A 24,475-nucleotide genomic window follows, 5' to 3' on the forward strand; every position below is an offset into this window, starting at 1 on the left:
TTAATTAAAAATTCATAAAATGATATTTATTGCAGAAAAAAATCCTAATGATTACTACTAAGATTTCCCTAAAGCATTTGCACTTCTTTTCTGTACATAAAATATCTCAATCATGATTATTTTACCACCCTATTCAAGGCTTAAATTTCATTACAAACACTTTTTTTTGGAAAACTAAATATCTAGTGTTATAGGTTGAGTTAATATCTGTCCTCATATTTAGTAATGTTACTTCACAGTTATTATTAAACTGCTCTTTTGGTCTGCCTCCATCATAGGACAGAACTGTTTAATTTCATGCCTTTGTACTACTTTTACTACCTAAAATGTTTTCTTTATTAAGTAATTTGTCTTGATCAAGGACTCTGACAAATCTTTTGCAATCTTTAATAATTCTGAAATATGGCAGTATTGTAGATTCTGAAATGTTTAGATTCAGGCCCTTCTACAGTGCCTCTTTGCCAATTTATCAATTCTAACACCTTCTCTGTTTACTATTTCCAATTTACTCTATACATAGCTTGTTTGCAAATGATTATTTACACACTGTCTCTCCCATTATATTGTAAGTTCCTCAAGAGCATGGATTATTTTTTATCTTTCTTTTAATTCTCAGCACTTAGGTCAGTATCTAGACCAAAATGACATCACTGTTAGAGTCAAGTGTGTGTCCAAGTGAGGCTGATCATACCAATATAAGCTCAAAAGGCTCTATTACAGGCCATGCACAAATAGTCCATATGAACCTTTGAGGTGGGGTTGTCTCTAAATTTGTGATTCTCACGTTTCTTTTGAGCTACTGCAATTCTGCTTTGCTAGAGCACAACACCTTCTTTGATATGGGCAGGCCAAGCTGAATAGTGCTTTACCAGCGTCTCCCATGACACAAAATCAATTCCAAAGCTCTTTAAAGAAAGCACGAGAGTGTCCTTGTATCATTTCTTCTGACCACCATATGAGCATCTTCCTTGCCTGGCACATAGTAGGCACTTAATAAGTGTTTAATGACTAACTAACCAAAAGGTAATGACCCTGGAAAAAGGGTCTTGCCAAAACAGTCAGCACAAATGCAGGTAAACAAGGCTAGAAGTTCCCAGCAGCATCCTAACCAAGAAAACACCAGCGAGAGCAGAAAACCAAAGGAGATGACTAGAGAGGTCTCACAGAGAAGAGAAGGAACAAGATCCTAACCAGGAAAACCCCAGGAGACAGGGAACAATAGATTACAGCAATACCATGACAAAGAACAGCCAACCATAGAATCTTAATGGGGACACTAAAGACTGCCAAAACTCTAAGCCCAGAAACATGAAGGTAGAAGAAGCCAGCAGGAGGAAGAGAGGAAATTAAAGTGAGACCCCATTCAAGAGGGCAGAGCCTGTCTATGACAGAAATCTCAAATCCATGTGAAGCTATAAAGATGATTAAACAAAATATGGCAAACACTACAAATAAATATTATGAGTCAAAAGTCATCCAAGAGAAAATCCAAAGAAAACAACCTGACAATAATGACATGCAGAGACTGGGGGTGAGGCTGGGAGACAGCTTGGCTAAAAAAACAACAAAACTTGGAAGGAATGAAAAAAAGAGATAAAATGAAATAGGAGATTCGGAAGAAAAAGCTGAAAGGAGATTAAAAAACTCAGAAAAGAAAGCTGAAAACATGACACAAGCACAAGACACCTGAAAAACAGAATGAACCAAAAAGAATTCAATGAGACAATTAATAATAGTAAACAAAATAAAGAAATTGAAAAAAACAGAAGCAAGGTTTTATGGTGGTGGACTTATAATTGGACTTGAATTCAATGCTGCCATACTTACTAGATGTGTGACTCTTGGGAAAATCAATTAAGCTCCCTGAGTCTAACTTTCTATATCCATAAAATTAATTTAATAATACCTACATCTCACAGAGTTATTGTGAGAATCAAATCAAATGAGATAATATAAATGACATGCTTTTGTAAACCTTAAAATGCTATATAAATTTTAGCTATTATTTTCATTTTAAGGATCATCAGGCTCCCTAAAAACAAGGCCTACCAACAAAAAAAAAAGCCTGGATACCATAATTCATGAAATCATAAATAAACTGCCCAGATATATTAGAACGGGGGTGTGGAACTTGTGGCCCTCTACATCCTCAAGTGCAGCCCTTTGACAATCCAAACTTCCTAGAACAAAGCCCCTTAATAAAATAACACCCCTGTATTAGAAACAGAGGTCAAAGTGAAAAGAGAAAGAATCTACCAGTCATCTCCTGAAAGAAAACTCCTAGAAATATAAATAAAATCCAGAGCTTCTAGGTAAACGAGAAAAATACAATAAGCAGCCAGAAAGGAGTTTAAGTACAAAAGAACCATAGTTAAGACAAAATACCTGACAGCTACTACTACAAAGGAGAGAAAATCTTAGCATACAATATTCCAAAAAGCAAATGATAAAGGCTTATAACTAAGAATAACATCCTAAGGATAATCCTTCAGGAAAAAAGAACTGGATCAAAGCAAGCTCATATGCCAGGGACCTCGCACAAGGCCCAAGACCAGCGCTATCACCATCATCCACTCGGAGCTTGTGAGGGCCATGTTTGTGAACAGAACCAACTCTAGGTTGGAGCTACACTAAAAGGAGACAGAGAAAAGTCAACACCCACACTGGGCACCAAAGGAGGAAGAAGAAACCATTGACTGCACAGAAGATAGGGCTTGGCCCCAGCCATCAATTCCAGAACTGCAGCAGCAGTAACATTCACACTAAGGAATGAAGAGAATCAAATAAGGACTTTTTTTCCCCATCCACAAGTGCAAGAAGAAGCAGAGCATGAACTGCTACAAAGTCCCAATCCAGAAATGCCAGGCTGAAGTTATGAGCAGAGATAAGAAAATAATTATCAAACACAGTAAAGAAATACTATGGGTTATGAAAAACCTAAAAGTTAAAATCAAAAGACTAGATTAAGTCCACAATAAGCCTGGCAGTCCCCAAGGCCAATCAGGGAGAGAATGCCATGCAGCACCTACTCAGAACACATAAAGTCCCTCTCCTAAGCTAGATACCTAATGAGAAGAACAACTTTAAGATACCCTGAGTTAAGTCCATCCCAGTACTCTATCTGAGCCAAAAAGAACACGAGGGCAGCCCAAGCAAGGAGAAGAACCAAGGTGTTCCAGACAGGGTTAAACATGGCACTAGTGGCCTGAACCCAGCAGCCAGACAGGGGCCCCAGGCAAAATCAAGCCCTAATAAGCCCTGAAAAATGAGATGGTAATTTAGAATGGAAGTAGTAGCCTCTGACCTCAGTAGTTTAAGGAAAAAGACACAAGGCAGAGCTTACAGCATGGAAGGGTCTTGGAGCCCTGTGACAAAAGGGAGTCCTCAGGCAGAGCACAACACCAGAAAAATCTCAGAATTCCTTGAAGAAAGAACCTAATTTGGTCCACTATGCTCAGAAACAGGAAGGCCCTGCCTGCACTATTAAGTCCCACAGCATGACTCAAAAACAGCTCCTCCCCAATCCCCAGATCCTAGATAATGGGTGGATGAGATGAGCAACCAAGGAAAACTCTAAAAACCATGAGGAAAATACCTTGGTTTGAGAGATGCCCAGTGGCTAAAACCCGAAGAGGATAGTGACCCCACAAGAAGTCCAGGTAAAGCCTCGGAGAAAAAAATGTCCTGGCCACAGGGACTGCAGGAGTACCTGGAAGAAATGAAACAAGAGATACAGAATGGAAAAACTAGGGAGAAAAGAATAGCAAGGAAAATTGACACCTTAGAATAGACTGTAGAAAACTTCACTCAAAAACTGAATAGCCTGAAAATTAGTATATGCCAGAAAGAAAATGACTCAATAAGACAACAAGAAATATAAAACAAAACAAAATGTTCAGGAAAAAAGAAGAAAATCTAAGAAATATTATATCAAAAACTGACCTGGAAAACAGGTCAAGGAGAGACAATCTAAGAATTATCAGACTGCTTGAAAAAGAGGATTCCAAAAATAATTTTTTTTTAAGTCTGGATACCATATTTCAAGAAATTATAAATGAAAACTGCCTGGAACTCTTAGAAACAGAGAGCAAAGTTAAAATAGAAAGAATCCACTAGTCGCCCCCAGAAAGAAACCCCAAAACAAAAATTCCCAGGAATGTCATAGCCAAAATCCAGAGCTTACAAGCCAAAGAAAAAAATATTACAAGCAGCCAGAAAGAAAAAGTTCAGGTATCAAGGAGCCATAAGGGAGATCACATAAGACTCTCTAAAGGGAGAGCTTAGAATATGATCTTTCAAAAAGTGAGAAATAAATGTTTACAAACAAAATGTTACAAAGTGTTTATAAAAGAGAGAGAAGGAAGGGGGAGGGGGAGGGATGAAGGGAGCACTTATTAATTACTATGCAAAGGCACTGTAAGCACTATAAAAATATTAAGTTATTTGGTCCTCAACAACCTTGGGAGATAGGTACTATAATTATTCCCATTTTACAGTTGAAGACACTGGGGCAAACAGATTAAGTGACTTGCCCAGAGTCACAAAAGTAGTAAATCACCTAAGGGTAGATTCGAACTAATGTCTTCCTAACTCCAGGCCCAATGCTGTATCTGCCCATCAATCTGCCAGAAATGAGTATAGTTATCCCTTCCATAATGTGACTATCTCCATCATGACTTCCCCCATCATGGTTTCAATATATTGAAGGTTGGCATAAAAAATTAAATGGGAATTTTGGGGGAGTTTTACAGAAGCTGCAGACAACACACGAAGGCCAACAGATGACACAGAACCTAGGATCAAATACTTAACCCAAAATTTACAATAAGGTACTATAAACACCCCATAAAAGAAAAAGAAAAAATTGGATTTCTTCTCTGGTATGAAGGGAGGGCCAAAAATTTTAAGCAAATTTTCCAGATCCAGATTTCCAGGGGTACCACACCTTAATCTCCATGATGTGGAAGGGAGACCTGTAGACATTCAGTAGAAATAGAAACACAAGCTCTAAGACACAGAAAGGTGTGTGTGTGTGTGTGTGTGTGTGTGTGTGTGTGTGTGTATTTAATTAAAAGAGAACACGTGACAAAGAATTCTTTATGTGTTAATGGAGAATAATAAACAAATGTTTTCTTATCTTTAAGGATCATAGCAAAAGGTTAAAATGACAGAGGATCTGTGGGTGGTTTTATTCTGTTTTAATGGTCTTAGGAGAATATCAAAATAGAAAAGACAGAAGACTCTAATGGGTAAGAAAGGTGGAAGGGGAGAGAAATCACTACTGCATATTAGAAGTACATAAGATGAAAAATATGTAATCATAGAAGAAGGGGTAGGGTAAACAGGCATCCCATGAACCTTACTTTCATCTAAATCAGATAAAGAAAAATTGAACACAATTATTCAGACAAAGATTTCTATGTAGAAATAAATAAAACTCAAAAGAAAAGTAGAAGGGGACAAGGACAAGGAAGGGACACATGTCAAAAGAGGAAAGCCAGGATAGTTAAAGGATAGTCATGAAGTTACATAAAAGAGATGATTAAAAGGAACTGAAGAAAATAAAAACCTAGGATCAGGGGCAGGGTAAGGGCAAAAGAAGAACTGCAACAGAGAGGAAACCAGCTGTTTCACTTATAGGATCACAAATGACAGGTAAACTCACTCTCTTCTCCCACCTTATTTGAAGAGGCAGGTAGAACAAAAGAGAGAAAAAAGTGCAAGAGGGCAAGATGGAAGGTAATGCCCAATTAATGATCATACCTGTGAATATGAATGGGATGAACTCATAAAATGGAAGAATACAAAATAGATAAGAAAGCAGAATCCAACAATATATTGTTTACATAAAACACACATGAAACAAAGATTCATAAAGAGTTCTAGAGCAAAATCTATGATTCTTCATATGAACTAAAAAAAAAAGCAGAGGTAGCAATCACTTCAGATAAGGCTACAATAAATATAGATAAAAAGATTAATTAGCAGACTAATTAACTACATTATGCTTAATGGTACCATAGATAATCAATATTTTATACTATACAACAGCATAGCTTCTAAATGATTAAAGGAAATTTAGTCAAACTGGAAGAAGTAATATGTAGTAAAAAACTATAATCCATAAAAAATGAGGGGCCTTAATGTAGCCCTTTCAGAGTCAGACAAATCTACCTAAAAGATAAACAAAATAGAAGTTAAGGTCTTGAGCAGAACTAACAAAAAACTGGAGATGACAGATTTCAAATAATTTAACAAGATTAGAAAAGAATTTATGTACCTCTTAGCTCAACATGACACCTTTACAAAAACTGACTAAGTAATAAGATCTAAAGACTTTACTAAAAAATGCAGAAAAGTAGAAATATTAAACATACATGTACAATAAGAGGGGTCAGAATGTGACAGGAAATACAAGGAAAAGACCAAAAACACCAAAGACATCAAGAGGAAAAAAAAGCAGAGAGGATCCCAAATACTAAAGAGAAAATGAGTGAAACCAAAGTACTATGAGTAAATATTATAACATGAAGGAAAGCGATCTAATAGTACCTGCTGAAAAACAAAAACCTACAGATTGTCTGTCCCCCTCACCTTTCTAAGGATATCTTAGAACCTCAAAAGCACCTCAACTAATAAAGCACTTCGAAAGATAAATAAAACTCGGAGAAGACACAATTAGGAATAACTTCAGGTCAAAATTTGAGTTTTACACGCAGAAAATAATTAACAAAGAATATTTTTAAAACAATTAGTATATTAGGAAAAATTTATGATGGAAAAGATCTATAAAGAAGTGAGAGATAAACAGGCATGGACTCGTAATATCTATCTCAGACTATTGCCACAGTCCCAAGATTTTGTCTGTTGTGCCTAACATTTGAAAGTACAAAAAAAAAATTATTTTAACATCTCTAATTTTGGAAAGCCCCCAAAATTTTACTAGCTGATACCATTTTTACCCCCTTTCTTCCTATATTTATCAATGTTCCAAAGATATATGATGTAAAAAAATATATACTAGTCACGCTGAGGTCACGTACTTTGAGGTCTTATTAAAAACTGTACTGACTTGCATTTTGTTCTTTTTAAAATCTAGACTTTTTTTCATGTCAGTAAACTTAGCCTATGTTAATCTTCATGTATGAAAAACAAAGAGAAGTCATATGCTTACAGCTGAGTTAAAAAGATACGCAAAATGGCCCAGGTATATACTTACTTACACAAAAATAATTTTTGAAATTACCTGATCCAAAAAATCAGAAATTTAATCCCTTGCCTCTTTTGTAAAATATGAAATCTGTATCTATATATACATATTTTACAAGGTTAAAAAAAATTAGGAAAAAATTCAATATTATTTAGAAATGAATAATAAAACTAGAAAATGTGATTGCTGCTTTTGTCACATAATATTCCTGTTAATTCTTGTATTACAGAACCATGGGCACCAACCAGTATCATTTTGATGTACCTTCAGTTCCAGTTCAATTCAACAAATATTTATTAAGTGCCTACTTCTATTTAACACGCACTGGTAATACAAAGACAAAATTAAACTATTCAGGTACTAGAACAGTAGCATCAAATTCAAATAAAAACCAAGGTCACTAATTCATACATAAAGATCCCTGCAGGATGCATACTTAAGTTTTAAGATGTAATGTTTTACTATATTTTTATTTACTTTATAAATATTTCCCAATTATATAGTAATCTGGTTCATGCCACACTCAACAAGTGTTGCAGGTTGCATGTTTGATACCTCTGTATTAGAAGGTCTTCTAACAAAATATGGAGCATGACTCAGCATAATAACTAATCAAACATAACTTTTCTGTAATTATCTCCCAAACATAATTATTATTTTGTTATGATTAATAACACACAAATTCATTAAAAAGCATTACTTTTGCCAAAGTAGCATTTTGTCATTGCGTATTTTCTGGAACCAATTCTAATATTTATCACAGAGTTGGTGGAATTTTTTGATGTTAAAAAGGGGCTCTCACACTGTAAAAGGCCAGGAATTAATGATATACTTAATATCTAATACCATAATATATATCAGGATTCTGCTGATATAAAAGTTGACTGAATGGCAGACTGAATCTATCACCATTAAGAAAATCAGTTATTATATGGTTCTAAGTATTATTTAAAAACTAAGATTGGTTTTGTTAGAATTGTTATAAACACATGACCCAGATGATTTCTGAGTCTCCTAGTAGTACTAATTGTTTTTCTATAACCTGTGATCTGCATTTGAATTTTTGCTTATTATTCATTTAATTTGATCTGATAGAGAAGGAAGGAATTTTTTATTATCACTGCCCAGTTTTGCTTCTCTAGTGAATGTCTTGACATACATTGCTATACAGACTCAAGAAAAGTGATTTTCCTCATCACTGGACATTTACATTATTTATTAAAAGTCTTGGCTTGTGTTGAGTGAGCTTACTTCTTCTGGCCCACTATGTCTAACGTTCTGCCAGATGGGACCACAATGGTTTTTAAAATAAAATTTATCTCTAGCACATCTAGAGTTCATACTATACTATTATTTCTCTCTGGAGCTTTGTTGTAACTGCAGAAATACTACATGGAAAATTTCAATCTTCCTTTTTTCCCCCCAAGTTACCAGGAAATAGTTTGTTTTATTTGAGGAACAGCAAATTCAGTGTCGAGGGCAAGCACATGGTATAGCAGATAGAGTGCTGTGCATGAAGTCAAGAAGACTCATCTTCCTGAGTTCAAATCTAGCCTCACACACTTACTAGCAAGTCACTTAACCCTGGGAAAGTCACTTAGTCCTGTTGGCCTCAGTTTCCTTATCTGTAAAATGAGATGGAGAAGGAAATGGCAAATCACTCCAGTATCTTTGTCAAGAAAATCTCAAATGGGGTCATAAACAGTTCGACAGGACTGAAACAACTGAACAACAACAACAATAAAGTCAATGTCACTGGATTTCAGAGTTCAAAGTGGGAAGAGAAAAGTGGAAAGGCAGGAAAGCGCAGGGTATAAAATGCTTTAAATGCCTGCAAGTTTTATATCTGCTTTTGGATATAAAAGAAATCAGATCACTGACTCCTATAAAACTACCAATTAGGTGGGTGAAGAAACTGAAATGCAGAGAAGGTTAAGTGACATGTCTATGATCACAGGTAGCTAGCAGAAAAACCCGTAGTAGAATAAAAAAAAAAGTACCATAAGCTCCGGATTGCGCTACCTACACTCACCCACTACACCTCTGTGGATTTAGTATTTGATCCCTATACAATACCTAAATTTATAAAATGCAATACTATGAACTAGTCAAGGATTCTAAAAGTGACATATACCTGTTCTCTTAAGATCTTATGACCTAGAAAAAAGAAACATATATATATATATGTGTGTGTATATATATATATATATTTAAAAACTTTTCTATTCTACTTTGTGACTACTCTAATTGTCAGAAAATTTTTTTCTTCTATTTAGTTTACATCTCTGAAAATACCACCCATTACACCTACTTCTACCCTCTTGGACCAAGTAAATCAAATACTAGAATAGCACGAATTCAAGGCTATCCTAAATGCCTTCTTCTCCAGCAATCAATGTCCTTTCTAAAAGGCAGTGCCCAGAATTGAACCCATTACTTATGGAGGTGGAATGAATTCTGAATTACAGGACCTGAGCTCAAATTCTGGCTCTGACACTCAATTACTCATATGACTCTTAGAAAGCTGTTTCTCCAATTTGGCTTGATTTCTCATTTACAAAGTGAGGAGGCTGGACTAGATGACAGTTAAGGTCTCTTCCAGCAATAGATCTATGATCCTATGATAGACCCCAGCAGATACTAGAGTCACCACTACTCTAATCCAGTATACTATGCCTTTCTTTCTTTTTTTGTTTTTTGGTGAGGCAATGGGGGTTAAGTGACTTGCCCAGGGTCACACAGCTAGTAAGTGTCAAGTATCTGAGGACAGATTTGAACTCAGGTTCTCCTGATTCCAAGGCCAGAGCTTTATCCACTGCACCACCTAGCTGCCCCTACTATGCCTTTCTTAATGAAGCCTAAGATTATATTAGCTTTTTGGGAATCCATACTATACTGATGACTTTTCATATAGAACAGCAAAAAGGGTAGATTTAGAATCAGAGGAACTGAGTTCAAATCTCAGCTTTGAAACTAATTATGACCTTGTGCAAGCAGTCAATCAACAAGTGTTTATTAAGCACCTACCATGTGCCAGGCACTATGCTAGGCCTGGAGATTCAAGTATATAAAATAATACTCACTCATGAGGACCTTGTATTCTAATGTACATATAAATATAAAAATGAAGAAATACAAAGTAGTTAAATTCAAGGTGGTTTAGGAGGGAGAGTGCTAATAGTTGCAGAGATCAGGAAAAGATTTATGTAGAAGATGGTACCTGAATTTTATCTTAAAGGAAAAGAGGGACTTTGTGAGGCAGAGGTAAGGAGAGTATATTCCAGACACATGGAATAGCCAATACAAAAGCAGACACAGAAGATAGAGTATTCCATGTGAACAACAGAGGCCAATTTGCCTGGATTGCTAAGTGTGGGAGTGAGAATGATGTCCAATGAGATCGGGAGCAAGACTACACAGGGCTTCAAAAGCAAAAGAGAAGCTTAAATGTTATCATAGAAACAACAGGAAGCCCATGGAGCTGACTGAATAAGGGAGTTCACATGATCATATCAGGTCTTAACACAAATTCCTTAGACAGCAGTATGAAGGATAGACTGGAAAAACGAGAATCTTGATGCAGGAAGACTATATTATTACAGGCTATGACTGAACTAAAATGGTAGTTACATAAGTAAACAGTGCATGTTGGTGGTAGAAATGGTGAACTTTGTTAACTAACTGAATATGTGGGGTAAGGAAGAATGAGGAAACTATAATAATGCAGTTTGTGAACCTGTGAGATTAGATGTTGTCTTCAACAAAATTAAAATTTGGAAGCAGATGGTTTGGAGAGGAAAGACAATTAGATGTTTTAGTTTTGTTGCATTTAACACAGGGTCAGGAACCTGAGTCCTCAGGTGTGGCCCTTTGACTGAATCCAAACTTCATAGAACAAATTCCCTTAAAAAAAGGATTTGTTGTGTAAAACTTGGACAAATTCCCAAATGAATTTAATCTTATTAGAACTGACCCATTATTCTAGGCTATTGATATCTTCTGGGATTCTAAATTCCTGTCAACATTATCCGTTAGCTATCCCTATGAATTTTATATCATCTGCAAATTTGACAATCATGCCTTTTACAACTGTATCCAAGTCAGTGACAAAAATGTTCTACAACACAAGGCCTAGCATAGATGCCCAAGAATTCCACTAGAACACTGCCTTCAAACTGGCATCGAACCTTTGACTATTCCTCTTTGCGTCCAATCACTAGACTACTTCTGAATCCAACTAACCTGTATTATCAACTTAACCCATCTTTCTCCATCCCTTTGGTCCACTAAACTAGCAAGAAATTGTCAAAGGCTTTGCTGAAAGGAAAAGCATGTCCATATACTTAAGCCCTTCAATGAAGGAAATAAGTTTAGTCTGACATAACCTGTTCTTGATAATGCTGGGCTCTTCACTTTCCTTTCTAAATGCTTGCATGACAGCTTTTTAATAATGTACTCTAGAATTCTGCTAAGTGTTTAGTTTAAAGACTCTGCCCTCTTTTCTTTTCTCGAAAATTGTGACTTTTGCCTGTTTCCAGTCCTGTGAGACCTCTCAAGTTTTTCTGGACTTTTTGATGGTAACTGACAATAGGTAAAGAATTTCTCAGGTGTTCTCCTTTTGACAAATAATAAACTCAAGGAGATATCCAAATAGTTGAAAACCCCAATCAGTACTATATCCTTCCTCCATGAAAGGTTTGCAAGCTGTTTCCTAAAGGCCTTGCTTTTTGGCCCAGAGAATTGCAGTGTATTCCCACAACAATACTTCCTGCTTTTACCTCCATTAATTCTAACTCAAATGCATATCACACTTCCATACTTCCTTCCCAATATTTTATGCATTTCTTCACAGAGGTATACCTTACGATCACAGGATCACAGGTCCAGAACTGGGAGAGATTTCGAAAGTAAAGTAGTCCAATGGTAATCATAGTCCAATGGTCATTTACTGCCCTTGTTTTCCATATGAATCCTTTTGAACTGGGTCATATTATAGTCATGTGTCAGATCCTGCCTAAATCTTACATTTACTGTGTTCAAAATTATTTCCTGGTATAAGTCTTAATTTTAGATTTTTTTTTTTGGGCAGATCTATGATTTCATTAGTATATGGAACTCCCACATGAGGAAATTCCCTCTACCAATGATATCAGTACCTACTCATTAAGTACAGCCTTAGAGAAATTTAAGTGACGTGTCTAGGGTCACTCAGTCAATCAATACCAGAGGAAGGACCATAATGTAGTTACTCTTCATCATTTCCTGTCTTTACAACACTTCTTTCATACAACACCTCTCCACTACTTATCATGGCCCTTTATCATTTTTTATCTAAACAACTACAATGGCCTAATTGGCTTCCCTGCCTTGAGTCTCTCCCTTCTCTACTATGTTCCACATATAAGTCAAAAAAACTTTCCTTATGGTCAGATTTAACTATGTTGCTCCCTTACATAATTAACCCCAGTTTATTTAATATTTATTATCTAGTTCATCTTATGATATATACGATAAAAAGCAGAGTTCTCTGGTTTGACTTTTAAAACCCTTCACAATCCATCCTCCTTCATATACTGTATTGTCTGACCATACTGGCAGGCACCCATTTCTGGAATAAACTCCCTTATTAACTATGCCTCAAAGAAACCCTTCAAGACGCACTTCAAGCCACATCTCCTTCAGGATGCATTTCCTGATCTCAACTAGTAACATCCTCCCTCCCTCCCTCGCTGGGTATGTACACGTACACACACACACACACACACACACACACTCTCTCTCTCTCTCTCTCTCTCTCTCTCTCTCTCTCTCTCTCTCTCTCTCTCTCTGTCTCCCCTTATAGCACAAAGTGCAAGGACTGTTTCATTTTTTGTCTTACCCAGCATTTAGCAGTCTCTGGCACTCAGTAAGCTCTTAGGAAATGCTCGCTGAGTGACTGATTTCTAACTCCAAACCTTTCTACCCATAGCTGCATCTTAATTTACCCTAGTATTCATATTTTGTTGTATTTGTGTATCTAAGTCTGAGGAGTTCTTTTGTTTATACCAAACTCTCTTTAGTTAAACAATCTCTTGCGAATTATTGGTCATCTCTACTGATAACCTTCCTGAATAGTACCTGATAATCAATCATTCGGTATCTAGCTTAGTAAACAGATAATGGGGACTTTTTTTCCTTCCCCTAGATTTCTAGTTTAAAGCCCTCTTCATCAGATTCATAGGACTGCTGGGAAAAGATATGAGTAATAATTAACATTTATATAACATTTCAAGGTTTACAAAGTAATTTTCTTACAACTCCCCTGTGAGAAAAGTAATACAAATAGGCCTAACCTTCCTTTTACATTTGAGGGAAATTAGACAAAGTGAACTCAGCTCTAAAACTATGACCTGAATCTGAGGCATGGAGCCTTGCCTACAGTATGTACCAAATCCAGGATCCAAACCAGGATCTCCTTACTCCAAGGCTTATATACTATCCCACTTCAAGTTTTAAGTGAGAGTTGTAAAAAGTGCAACAACTCTTAAGTATTTAACGACAGGAAATTATGCTTCATAGGAAAGAAATATTTGAAATACAATAATGATTATTTTTATTATTTGGTAATTCATATCATAAGGTCATATGTATAGGCTATTGCAAAAGTTCTTAACTTCAGCATAACTGAAAATGAACTTTATCTTGCAATTTAACATAATAACATAAGGTACAACTGCTCTTATTGGTGGAAAGCAAAGAGCATTACTAAAAAATAATTCAGGATTTCTTAGTTTTGGGAATTATAAAATGTCCATTTTAGATACAATCCACTTTTTTATTATTTCAAATCTAACATATTTACAATTCTATGCATCATAATTATACAGCAAAAAGGTCTTAAAGATGATAAATACCGTGACTAATAGTGACATGCTGCCTGCCAGTCAGTGTTTCTCACATATACTGTGATTACACTGTTATGTATTTTAGGCTATCATGAGCACTAAACCTAATAAACATTTCATTATTTATTAATCACTTCCTTTTAGAACCTCCTGTTCCTTCACCAGCTAAAAATTGATTTTGAGGATAAACTGTGAGTACTTACAGGGATAAATAGAGGGTTTTTTATTTTGTTTTTTATTTGAAATCTCTGAGGCAACCCGGTATACCAGAAAGTTCACTATGAAATAGTCAAGACACCAGGGTTCTGCCATTAAATAGTTATATGATTTTAGGGAAAAATAACTTCCTCTTTTTCTAGGCTGGTTTTCTCCTAAAGTGAAGGGTGCAGAATTACGTATCTTCCCCTTTCTATTCCAGTTCCAAAACTCCAAAATTCTATTGTGACTCTATGGTTAAAATCTTGATAGTTAAACTGTTCTTTAATCTATTTTTTTCTTTCTTTCCTCTTTTTCAGCCTAAGCTTAAGTGACTTGCCCAGGGTCACACAGCTAGCAAGTGTCTGAGGCCACATTTGAACTCAGGTTCTCCTGACTCTAGGGCCAGTGCTTAGCTACCCCTTCTTTAATCTATTTTTTCACACTGATTTTTATCAAGGTAAGAGACCTAACCCCCAAAAAGTGGTGCATCTGATTTCATTCCAGTGAACATTCTGCTTTTTCCACAACACTAATGTCTAAGAATTCTAACTTTGTAGAGGTAGCCTGGTATGATATATTTTGGTAGCATGCATTCTTAATATAATATGCTTAGGAGACAAAGTATCATAAGACCGAAGTAGTTGAGTGTTTTTTTAAAGTTATACTTACATGGTATCAACCTATTTATTTCAGAACATTTAAAAATGAATTTAAGATGAAAAAAAAATTCCATATATAAATAAACAAGAATGACATGTGATAATCTCATTCATGTTCAATTTTGATTTACAACTTGAGTAACAATTAGGCTACACAATGTCAACCAACATCATTACCAAACTTTCCTTTTTCAAAATTAAGCCCACATGACAGGAGGAGAAAAAGGCAATAGCAAAATCCATTAAAAATGATAATAAGTTGAAAGCACTGTGATTAGATAGCCACAGCTACTGACACTGTTCTTCATACATCCAGGAAGGATTAATACAAGGATTAAGCCAAAAAGCCAATAAATTCTCTCATGTTACTAAATTAATTACATGCTACAGATCAAGAATTATAAAGACTCACATGAAACAATACAAATAACTCAAAATGAATTTTTTTCACTCACTGACTGACTGATTCTGATCCCATCTTAGATCCATCATCTGCCTCTTCTTCCGTATCAGAGTCGATCCCATTCTCACCTTAGTAAATGAAATTTACATGAAAATTTGTGCCTACATTCCATTGACCTTATTTCATATACTTAAGTGTTACCTTTTTTTAAAGAGGTGAGGGCACCTAGACTGAAGAACTTTCCAGTTGTTGAAAATTTGTCTTAAAGTTATTATTCCTGAAAAGTCAATTATTTTATTAATAAATTAGTTGTCTTTTTTTAAAGCTTATTTCCTGTGTGTGCATGCACACATTCATACATATTTGAATACTGCCTAAGTTGTCGTATTCAAAAGAATTATTTTTATCCTGATTAAATTATCTCTAGAAATTCAGCGTCTATTTTTTTCTTCTTTGACCAATAAGGCTAACATGAAAACTGCCATACACTTCCAAGAAGGATTTTTTGGAATGAAAATGAAGAGATTAAGGGCATGATTCTTAGAAATGAAAGGCCAATGAAAAGCTGGCTTCAGGGTAATGAAGATCTGGGTAAAGGTCCTATTTCTATCACACAAAGATTGTTCCAGGAAATTTTCTAACACTGTAAGTTGGCACTGTTAGAAGGATTTTCCTCAGTGAGTTTCTTCCACTAATAAATTCAGTTCCAGACAAAATAAAACTTATACCATAAAAGATGGAAGGTCAGGCATATATGGTTAATTATTTGATCAAATAAGGTAATGTTACGTAGGTGGGTATATAAGTAATAGTAAATATATAAGTAATAGTAAAAAATGTAGTAATAGTAAAAAAATAGTAAAAAAAATTTTGATACCACTATTACGTGACCAGGTCACCAATTATAACTGAAATTAGAGGGGATACATAATTATGCAATTTTATGAAATAACTAAAAGCAAGGTAATAGGTTATTAAGTGTAGCAACTCACATTCACATAACTCTTCAAAGCTTATAAAGAACTAAAGAACTTAGTTCACAACAACCTTCCAAGCTGGACAGTGCAAGTAGCATCAATACCAATTTTAGAGATGGGTAGCCTGAGGCTAAGAGAAGTTAAAGGACTTGCCCAAGAGCACAAAGATAGTGAGCAGCAGAGCCAAGACCCTGGTATTCTGATTTCAAGTTAAATAATTTTTCCATGGTGTATGTACCAGGCTAATGAAGGTGAGCTAAATTTCTAACTTCTCAACAGCTGCTTTTTTTCTGAGACATTTTGATTAAGTATATCTGAGAGAATTTTTGTTAAATTAATTTTTCATTTTTATATAAACTGTAGTCTATTTTGTATATACATAATTTGAAAGAAAAAAAACTGAATCTCAGAAGGTCTTCTGCATAACTGATATTTTATCATGGAGAAGAAAGCATATTAAAACTTACCCCATCTTGAAATCAAAGGTAATAAGGAGAATATTAAATAGTGTGTTTTCATATCAAACTAAGTAATAATAAGTTATACTTAATAAAGATATATGCAGTCTTACCCTCAAGAATCTTCAAGAGCTTTTTTTCTGATAGGAGTTCTAACTGTTCCTGGCAGAGTTTTTTTATTTCATCTAGTGAACAGTTCTAAGGAAAATGACAAACAAATATACATTAATACTTCCAATATACTCTTGAAAACTACTTAAAATAAATGACTGGTTAGCTAAATCACTGACTAACATATTTAAGGCCTTGCAGAGGTTTACATAAGCCACTTCTTATCACGAAAACTGAAAAAAGTATCTGAAAAGTGTTAAATAGATAGTGAAAATCAGATACATCTTTTCAAGAGGACATTTACGTATAAAACTTCATTTACCGTAACAGAACAAACTGAAAAAGGGTAAGTATTAAGACACATTCAATATCAAATGTATTTACAATACATTCAATAGTAACCCTAAGTACAACGGGGAAGTTACCTGATAAAGAAAGCATGGCATAATAGTTAAAGATCTGGACTTGAAATCATAAAGACTTGGGTTCATGTTCCAAGTCTGACAATTAGTAACTAGCTGGTGGACCTTAAGTAAGTCACTTAACCTCCATATGACTCAGAAACTCCCTAGGACTTATCTAAGTCAAAAATGGTTTGTGATCCATGTTGGTAGAGGAGATTCCCATACTAGGAGATATCTAAGATCCTTCCTGCATTTACATAATCCACCTGATAAATGTTTCAACATTCACTCCATCAACCAAAAAAGGAGGCTAAACTTGGTTCTAGAATGGAAATGAACATAATAGTTTTTCAAGAAAAAATATAATATCTCTATTTCTTCCAGAATTGCCTTTTTATATAATGGAAATTCTGGGTAAAGCCACTCAAACATTTTTAAACAAATACAATTTTCATTATTTTAAAGTACATGAAGAAATCAAGATAGATTCAGAAACTTGCAAATATTTTAACATATACAGCCACCTGAGAGGGAAAGGCCCATAAGTATAAAGATACATATTTTATACATTTATATACATACATATAATATACACACACACATATACACATATACATACAGTAGCATTTCTTGTTGTAGCAAAGAACTGGAAACACAAGGGTGCTGCCCATCAAACAAGAAATGGCTGAACAAATTACAGATTAAGGTTTTTTACTAGGGTATTATTGAACCAAATAACAAATATGATGTATTCAGAAAAAATTAGGGAAACTTATGTAAACTCACATCGAGTAAAGTGAACAAAATTAGAACAATGACCACAATGATAATAAGGGAAAGAAACTTTGAAAGACTTCAGAATTTTATTCAATGCAATGACCAATCATGATTTCACAAGGCTATTAATGAAGCAAGCTTCCTACTTCTTGGCAGAGAGGTAAAGGACTGGGGTGCAAAATGATATAATTTTCAGATACAGACAATGTCTTGACTTGCTTTACTTGACTATATTTGTAATGAGACAGGTTCTATATGAAGGAAAGAGGAAGTTGGTGGGTAATAATAGTGATGCAAAAAAAATTAAAAACAAAAACAAAAAGAAAGAAAAAAGCATCAACGAAACACTGAACAAATAAACAGGAGAAGAGGAGGTTCAGAAGAGGACATAGAAAAGCAGGCAAGCCTTACTACTCTGTTAAATTTTACAGACATTCTTTAAAACCTATGTAACAGAAATTCTGAGTTTCACACACATTTCTCTTTTCTGTTCTTTGCATATTAAAATGTTCATGTTTGTTGATGTATTTAAATTTTGTCATAGTAACTAAGGTGATGCTTTAAAATGGTGTGAATGGTAATGTATATGTACTTTGGTATAATCAGAATTTTCTTTATATTCACTTATTCAGCAACCACTTTTTTCATTTGGAATTGAACTGGAATTATCAAATTCCAAATCAGTGAAATGCAAATTAATAACATTTAGAGGTGAAGATCAGCTATAATATGTTTTAAGTATAAATCTTTTGCCTACTCAGGCTTAAATGATTCCCCACAGCTATATAAGATGATGAAAATAATAACAACAATAACAACTCACATTTATATATATTACTTTAGCTTAATAAACAATTTCCTGTGAGATAACAAATGCTGTTAATCCCATTTTGCAGAAGAAACAAAGTCTTAAAGAGGTTAAGAAACTTAGGTTTATAGGATTCAAAGATAAAAGGGAACTTAAGAGATCAATCTAATCACCCCTCTTAATTTTACAAATGACAAAACAGAGAGCCAGAGAGGAGAAAGGACTTGCCCAAAATTAAAACAAGTAGTAAGCAGCAAAGGTAAAATGTGAGCCCATATTCTCTGACCCCAAAATCTAATAATTTTCTTTCTACTAGACCACACTGCCTCCATGTGCTCTATGTAACACAGCTTGACCAAACTGTGACTCAAATCCAGATCTTAACAGTAAGTATAATGCTTTTATATGACCCTTGAATAACCTTTTATAAAATTGGACTTTGAGTTCCCTTCAGTAGACCAAAAAAAAAGGTTAAAATTATACATACTATTTCAAATTATAGGAATTAATTATGAATCTGGGGGACAGTTAACTTCCTTGGATTATAGATTTAAAATTAACTTACAATATTTATTTAGTCTATGTGCTTTTTTTTCATTTAAGAAATATGACTACCAAGTTAAAAATGATGTTAAGGTTACTGTCTCTTCTGATAGCCTATAAAATATGAATCTAGCACTATCATTTATTACGAATTTTTAGCTACACTCAGCAACAAAATTTTTTTCTTCTTGGTAAGCTTCCTACTTTTCTTTGAAGTACAACTATCTCCCTTTACTTGAAAGGATTATAATTCTGGTTCTCAATTCCTCAAAATAACACCATTGAACATTTATAAAATATCTTTCTTTTGCTAAGTCTGTAGAGATTCATAGTTAGATTTATAATATCACTTAAGAGACAGATTATCTCCACTTTTGCAAAAGAACAAGCACAAAGAAATTGTCTTCATCACACAGCAAGTAAGTAGCACTTCTGGAGCCTAAAGTTATATAACTCTATTATTATCGTCATAATCTGGCAAAGACAGGATAAGAATCATACTAAGTAATCTTTTCACTCAAAAGGATTTATAATTCAATATTTTGTATTTTTCATAAAAATGTGAAATTCTGTGTGGAAATTTTGGCAAATACAGACCTGATATGTGAAAAAAATGTTAGTATTTTCCAAAACATGCTAAAATGGAAATAATGATATCTGTACATCTCAATCCTTAATTAACTAATTATATAAAGGTACTGATTTCTTAAAATATGGTACAGGGTACACTGGATTCCATGACCAATTTTAGGTTGTTTACACTAGCACTTACATTCTGGATAAATATTTTATATACTAGGGGTTCTATAGATGTCTGAGATATACATAGTAAAAGCTATGTATTCTCATTCTCATTCCCATTCTTAAACAACCATTCTCACATAACAAAATGTGTAAATGCACTTGTTTTAAAAATCCTTTCTCAGAAAGATTAAATCTTGTCCAACCTCAAGAGCCCTACTGAAAAAAAACTCTTAACAGGGTAAGAGAAGGTCTCACAATTCTGACAAGAACAGTATCTCTCCATCCATTCCTGGAAAAGGACATAAAATTAGGATTTTTACTTTTTCAAAACAAGAGGCTTATTCAATCCACGTGTACTCTGAGTCTGAAAAAGTATATATTTCAGCACCTTTAAGACATCAGGAAGCATCTTCTGCAATTTCTTCTCTCCTATGACATAGAAACACTGCTGAAGCATTTCTTTTTTATCTGCTATGTAGAAGCTAACTGGTTTTAGTGATACAGTGAGGTCCAATCCACCTTCTTCAATGTCACTAGGCTCCTCTACTTCTTTTTCTTTCTCTCTTTCCACGGATGGCAATGGACATTTCATTTCCTGAAATCAAAGATTTAGATTAGTTAAGGCACAAATTGTTGATATGCTTTAATATCATATCAAAGAGGGTGTTTCCTGACCAAGAGATCTCTATACTTATAAAATCACAAGTCTGGATTAATAAAAAATTAAATGGATAAAAAAAAATTAAAGATGTGCCTTACCATCATAACTACATATAAGTCTCCCACTGGAATGAGAAAAATTCAAAGAAGGTAATTACTATAATAGTCAACTGGCCAACAAACATACAGAAAAGCAAAATTGTTCCCCGTCCTCAAGAAGCTCACACTGAAATTGGACAGAAAAATAGGCATGTGCAAAATATATAGATATACATATACATACATGTATGTGTATATATACATATGTGTGTGTGTAGGTGAGAAGGAGGGAAAGCATTTCAGGCATGGGGACAGCCATACAATGAGATGGAGATGGAAACGTCACATTCGAGGAACAGCAAGTAGACCAGACTTGGACAGAGAGGCTGGATACAGAATTCACAAATGACAGTAGAGTGTAAAAAAACTGTCAAGGTAAGAAGGAGTCAAGTTATTTAGGACTTTAAACACTGAAGCATTTTAAATTTTATCCTGGATAAAACAGAACATTAAGGTAATTGTAGAAATTAACATGCCAGATCTACACTTTAGGAAAATCACTTTCACTGTGGAGTGGAGGATGGATTGAAGAAGGGAGACAAGACAGGAGGCCCAATGAGACTATTGCAATAGGCCAAACGAGAGGCGATGAGGACCTGAACTAGGGTTGGTAGACATGCAAGTGAAGAGAAGGGTACACATTCAAAACTGAGGAGGTAGAAGGAAGAAGCAGAAGAGAAGAAGAGCTAACATTTATCTAGCACTTACATGTGCCGGGGCAAGTAAGCGGCTCAGTGCACAGAGTGCTGGGTCACAGTCAGGAAGAGTCATCCTCCTGGGTCTAAATTTGGCTTCCAGATACTTACTAGTTGTGTGACTCTGGGCAAGTCACTTGACCCTGTTTGCCTCAGCTTCCTCACCTACAAAATGAGCTAGAGAAGGAAATGACAAACCGTGCCAATATCTGTGCCAAGAACACCCCAAATTAGGTCATGAAGAATCAGACACCACTAAAATGACCGAAGAACAACAACAATGTGCCAGGTACTATATTAAGTGCTTTACAATTATTACCTTATTTGGTCCTCAAAAAAACCCTGAAAAGTAGGTACCATTATTATCCCCATTTTACACAGCCAGTAAGTGTCTGAGGTGGGATTTGAACTCAGGTTTTCCCGAACTCAGGCAAGTCCTCTATCCACTGTGCCACCAAATAACACCATCTGGCAGCTGACTAGATATGTGAGCCTGAGAGTGAGAAGTTGAGAACAAGAGCTGGCTTGTAGGTCTCGGTAACTGGAAGGATCAGAGTGCTCCTGATAGAAACAGGAAAAGTTAAGAAGAGGGAAGGATCTAGAGATTAAGATGAATTCTATCTTGGACTTGTTGAGTTTGAAATGCCTAAGGGACATGTCCAAAAGGCAGGTAGTGATACAGAAATGGAGCTCAGGAGAGAGTTTAAACCTGGAAATAGATCTGAGAATGATCTGCAAAGAGATAATAAAGGAACCTAAAGGTGGAAATGAAGTTACCAAATGAGAGAGTAGAGGTAGAAAGGGGAACAGGACAGACGTCTGAAGGACCCTTATGGTTAGTGAGAATGTTACAGATGAAATTCCAAAAAAGAAGACTATGAAGGAACAGTCAGACAGATAAAAGAACTGGGATTTCAGTATCAAAGAAATCTAGAGAGGAGAAAATCCAGGAGAAAAAGGTGATTAAGACGATCAAAAACTACAGATAAGTCAAGGATGAGGATTTGAGAAAAGAACATTAGGCTCAGCAATTTAGAAATTGCTGGCAATTTTAGAGTAGTTTCAGTGGAATGCCAGATGGCAGAAGGTTTTGAAGAGAATAAGAAGAAAAGAAATGGAAGTTCATGTCTTTCTCAAGAAATTTAGCTGAGAAGGGGAAAAGAGATACCAGACAATAATTATGGCAAGATCAAGTAAGAATTTCTGAAGGATGGAGAAAGCATGGGCATCAATCAGGGAAGGAGCCAGCTGATAGGTTAAGAATGAAGATCAGAGAGTAGGGATGATAATAGGGCCAATCTATTGTAGACGACAGAAGAGAAAGTGATCAAGGGTGCATGTAGAGTGGTAGGCCTAGGCAAGGAGAAAAGTCATCTCTTTAACTGAGACAGGAATGAAGACAGAGAGAGTGGGAGAAGACATCTGAATGTTATGAGATAAGAAGAGTTCTGGCTGAATGGCCTCTATTTGGGGGGCAAAGGCAGATGCCATGTAATACTTACAGAGAGACAAAAAAAGGCTTATAACAATCACCATTAGAGTGTGGGACAGCAAATCTGATTAGGGAGAATCTTGCTGTAGTGAAGGCACAAGACCTAAATTTAAATTTGGACTTATACTACACTTATTAGATATATGACCCCGAATAAGTCAAGAAGCCTGTTTGCCTCACTTTCCTCATCTATAAAATGAGGATAATAGCACCTACCTCCTAAAGCTGCAGTGTGGATAAAATAAGGCAATGTTTGTAAAGAGGTTTGCAATCCTTAAAAATATATAAATGTGGGGCAGCTAGGTGGCGCAGTGGATAGAGCACTGGCCCTGAAGTCAGGAGGACCTGAGTTCAAATCCATCTCAGATCAAACACTTGACACGTACTAGCTGTGTGACCTTGCAACTCACTTAACCCCTATTGCCTCACTAAAAAAACAATAAATAAATAAATATATATATATATATATATATATATATATATATATATATATACACACATATATATGTATGTTAGCTATTATTATTATAACAGGAATTTGTAGTGAAGGTAAGTGATTTCTTTCAACTCCTTTCAGCAGAGCATGAATAAGAAGAGACAGATGATAGACATATCTATCAGATATATACGCCTTTGGCAAGGTGTGACAGGCAAGAAGAAAGGAATAAGAGTTTGAGAGTAGGGGTTTTTGTAGAGATGAACTGATTCACCCTGGGATGATAATCTGGAGAAAGAAAAGGGAGGTGCATACTCAGTGAAAGAGAAAACCATACTTCATTAAATACAGTAATTCAGAAAATCATTTTTTTAAGAGTTTTTTTTTCCCCTCTAGATCACATCTAGGATCTGCTCTAGACAAGATTCACTGTGTTTACCGGCAATCTCATACAAGTTTGCCGCTCTCCTCCACCTTCTTCACTCCTAGAACCATAATCGAATGAAATCTACCATTGTTCATAGAAAAATGGTGTCAATCCATTCTCCCAAAGTTCCACCTAACACCCCAGTAACTCTCCAAACCAACATAATCCTTCCTTGGCCACAACTCCCCATAGTTTCTCCCTCTTAGAGAAAGCAGGTGTTTGTATCCTCAGTGCTCAGCCATATTTGGTGCATAGGTAAGTCCTTAATAAATGGTCTTTTAAAATTCATTCCAAACTGATAATCCTAGAGAAAGCAATTTCAGACAAATAATTCAACAATTCAATTCAACAAATACTTAGGAAGCACTAAAATGTTTGGCACTGGGAATACAAAGAGAAGCTTAAATATACCTACCTCGTATACTAGCTAAAAAACTGGCCAACCATTTGAACCCAAATAAAATGCTGCTTGATTTCTGAGACTACTTCG

At 35.2% G+C, this 24,475-nt stretch overlaps 1 protein-coding gene across 2 annotated transcripts in view; it reads right to left on the bottom strand.

The window, feature by feature from the left end:
• CAAP1 (caspase activity and apoptosis inhibitor 1) overlaps positions 1–24,475 on the bottom strand; it is a 57,857-nt gene that overhangs the window by 31,596 nt on the left and 1,786 nt on the right. The window contains exons 2-5 of one of the 2 annotated variants that reach the window (XM_020970036.2): positions 20,565–20,771; positions 16,903–16,987; positions 15,407–15,482; positions 3,596–3,709 (exon numbers count right to left, since the gene is read on the bottom strand). In XM_020970036.2, coding sequence (XP_020825695.1) covers positions 3,596–3,709; positions 15,407–15,482; positions 16,903–16,987; positions 20,565–20,771 — 482 coding nt within the window. The remainder of the gene's footprint in view (positions 1–3,595; positions 3,710–15,406; positions 15,483–16,902; positions 16,988–20,564; positions 20,772–24,475) is intronic. The other variant, XM_020970037.2, reaches the window with a different exon arrangement.

This window comes from Phascolarctos cinereus, unplaced genomic scaffold (genome assembly GCF_003287225.1).
Source record: "Phascolarctos cinereus isolate Bilbo 61053 unplaced genomic scaffold, phaCin_HiC Scaffold_4;HRSCAF=312, whole genome shotgun sequence".
Taxonomy (NCBI): Eukaryota; Metazoa; Chordata; class Mammalia; order Diprotodontia; family Phascolarctidae; genus Phascolarctos; species Phascolarctos cinereus.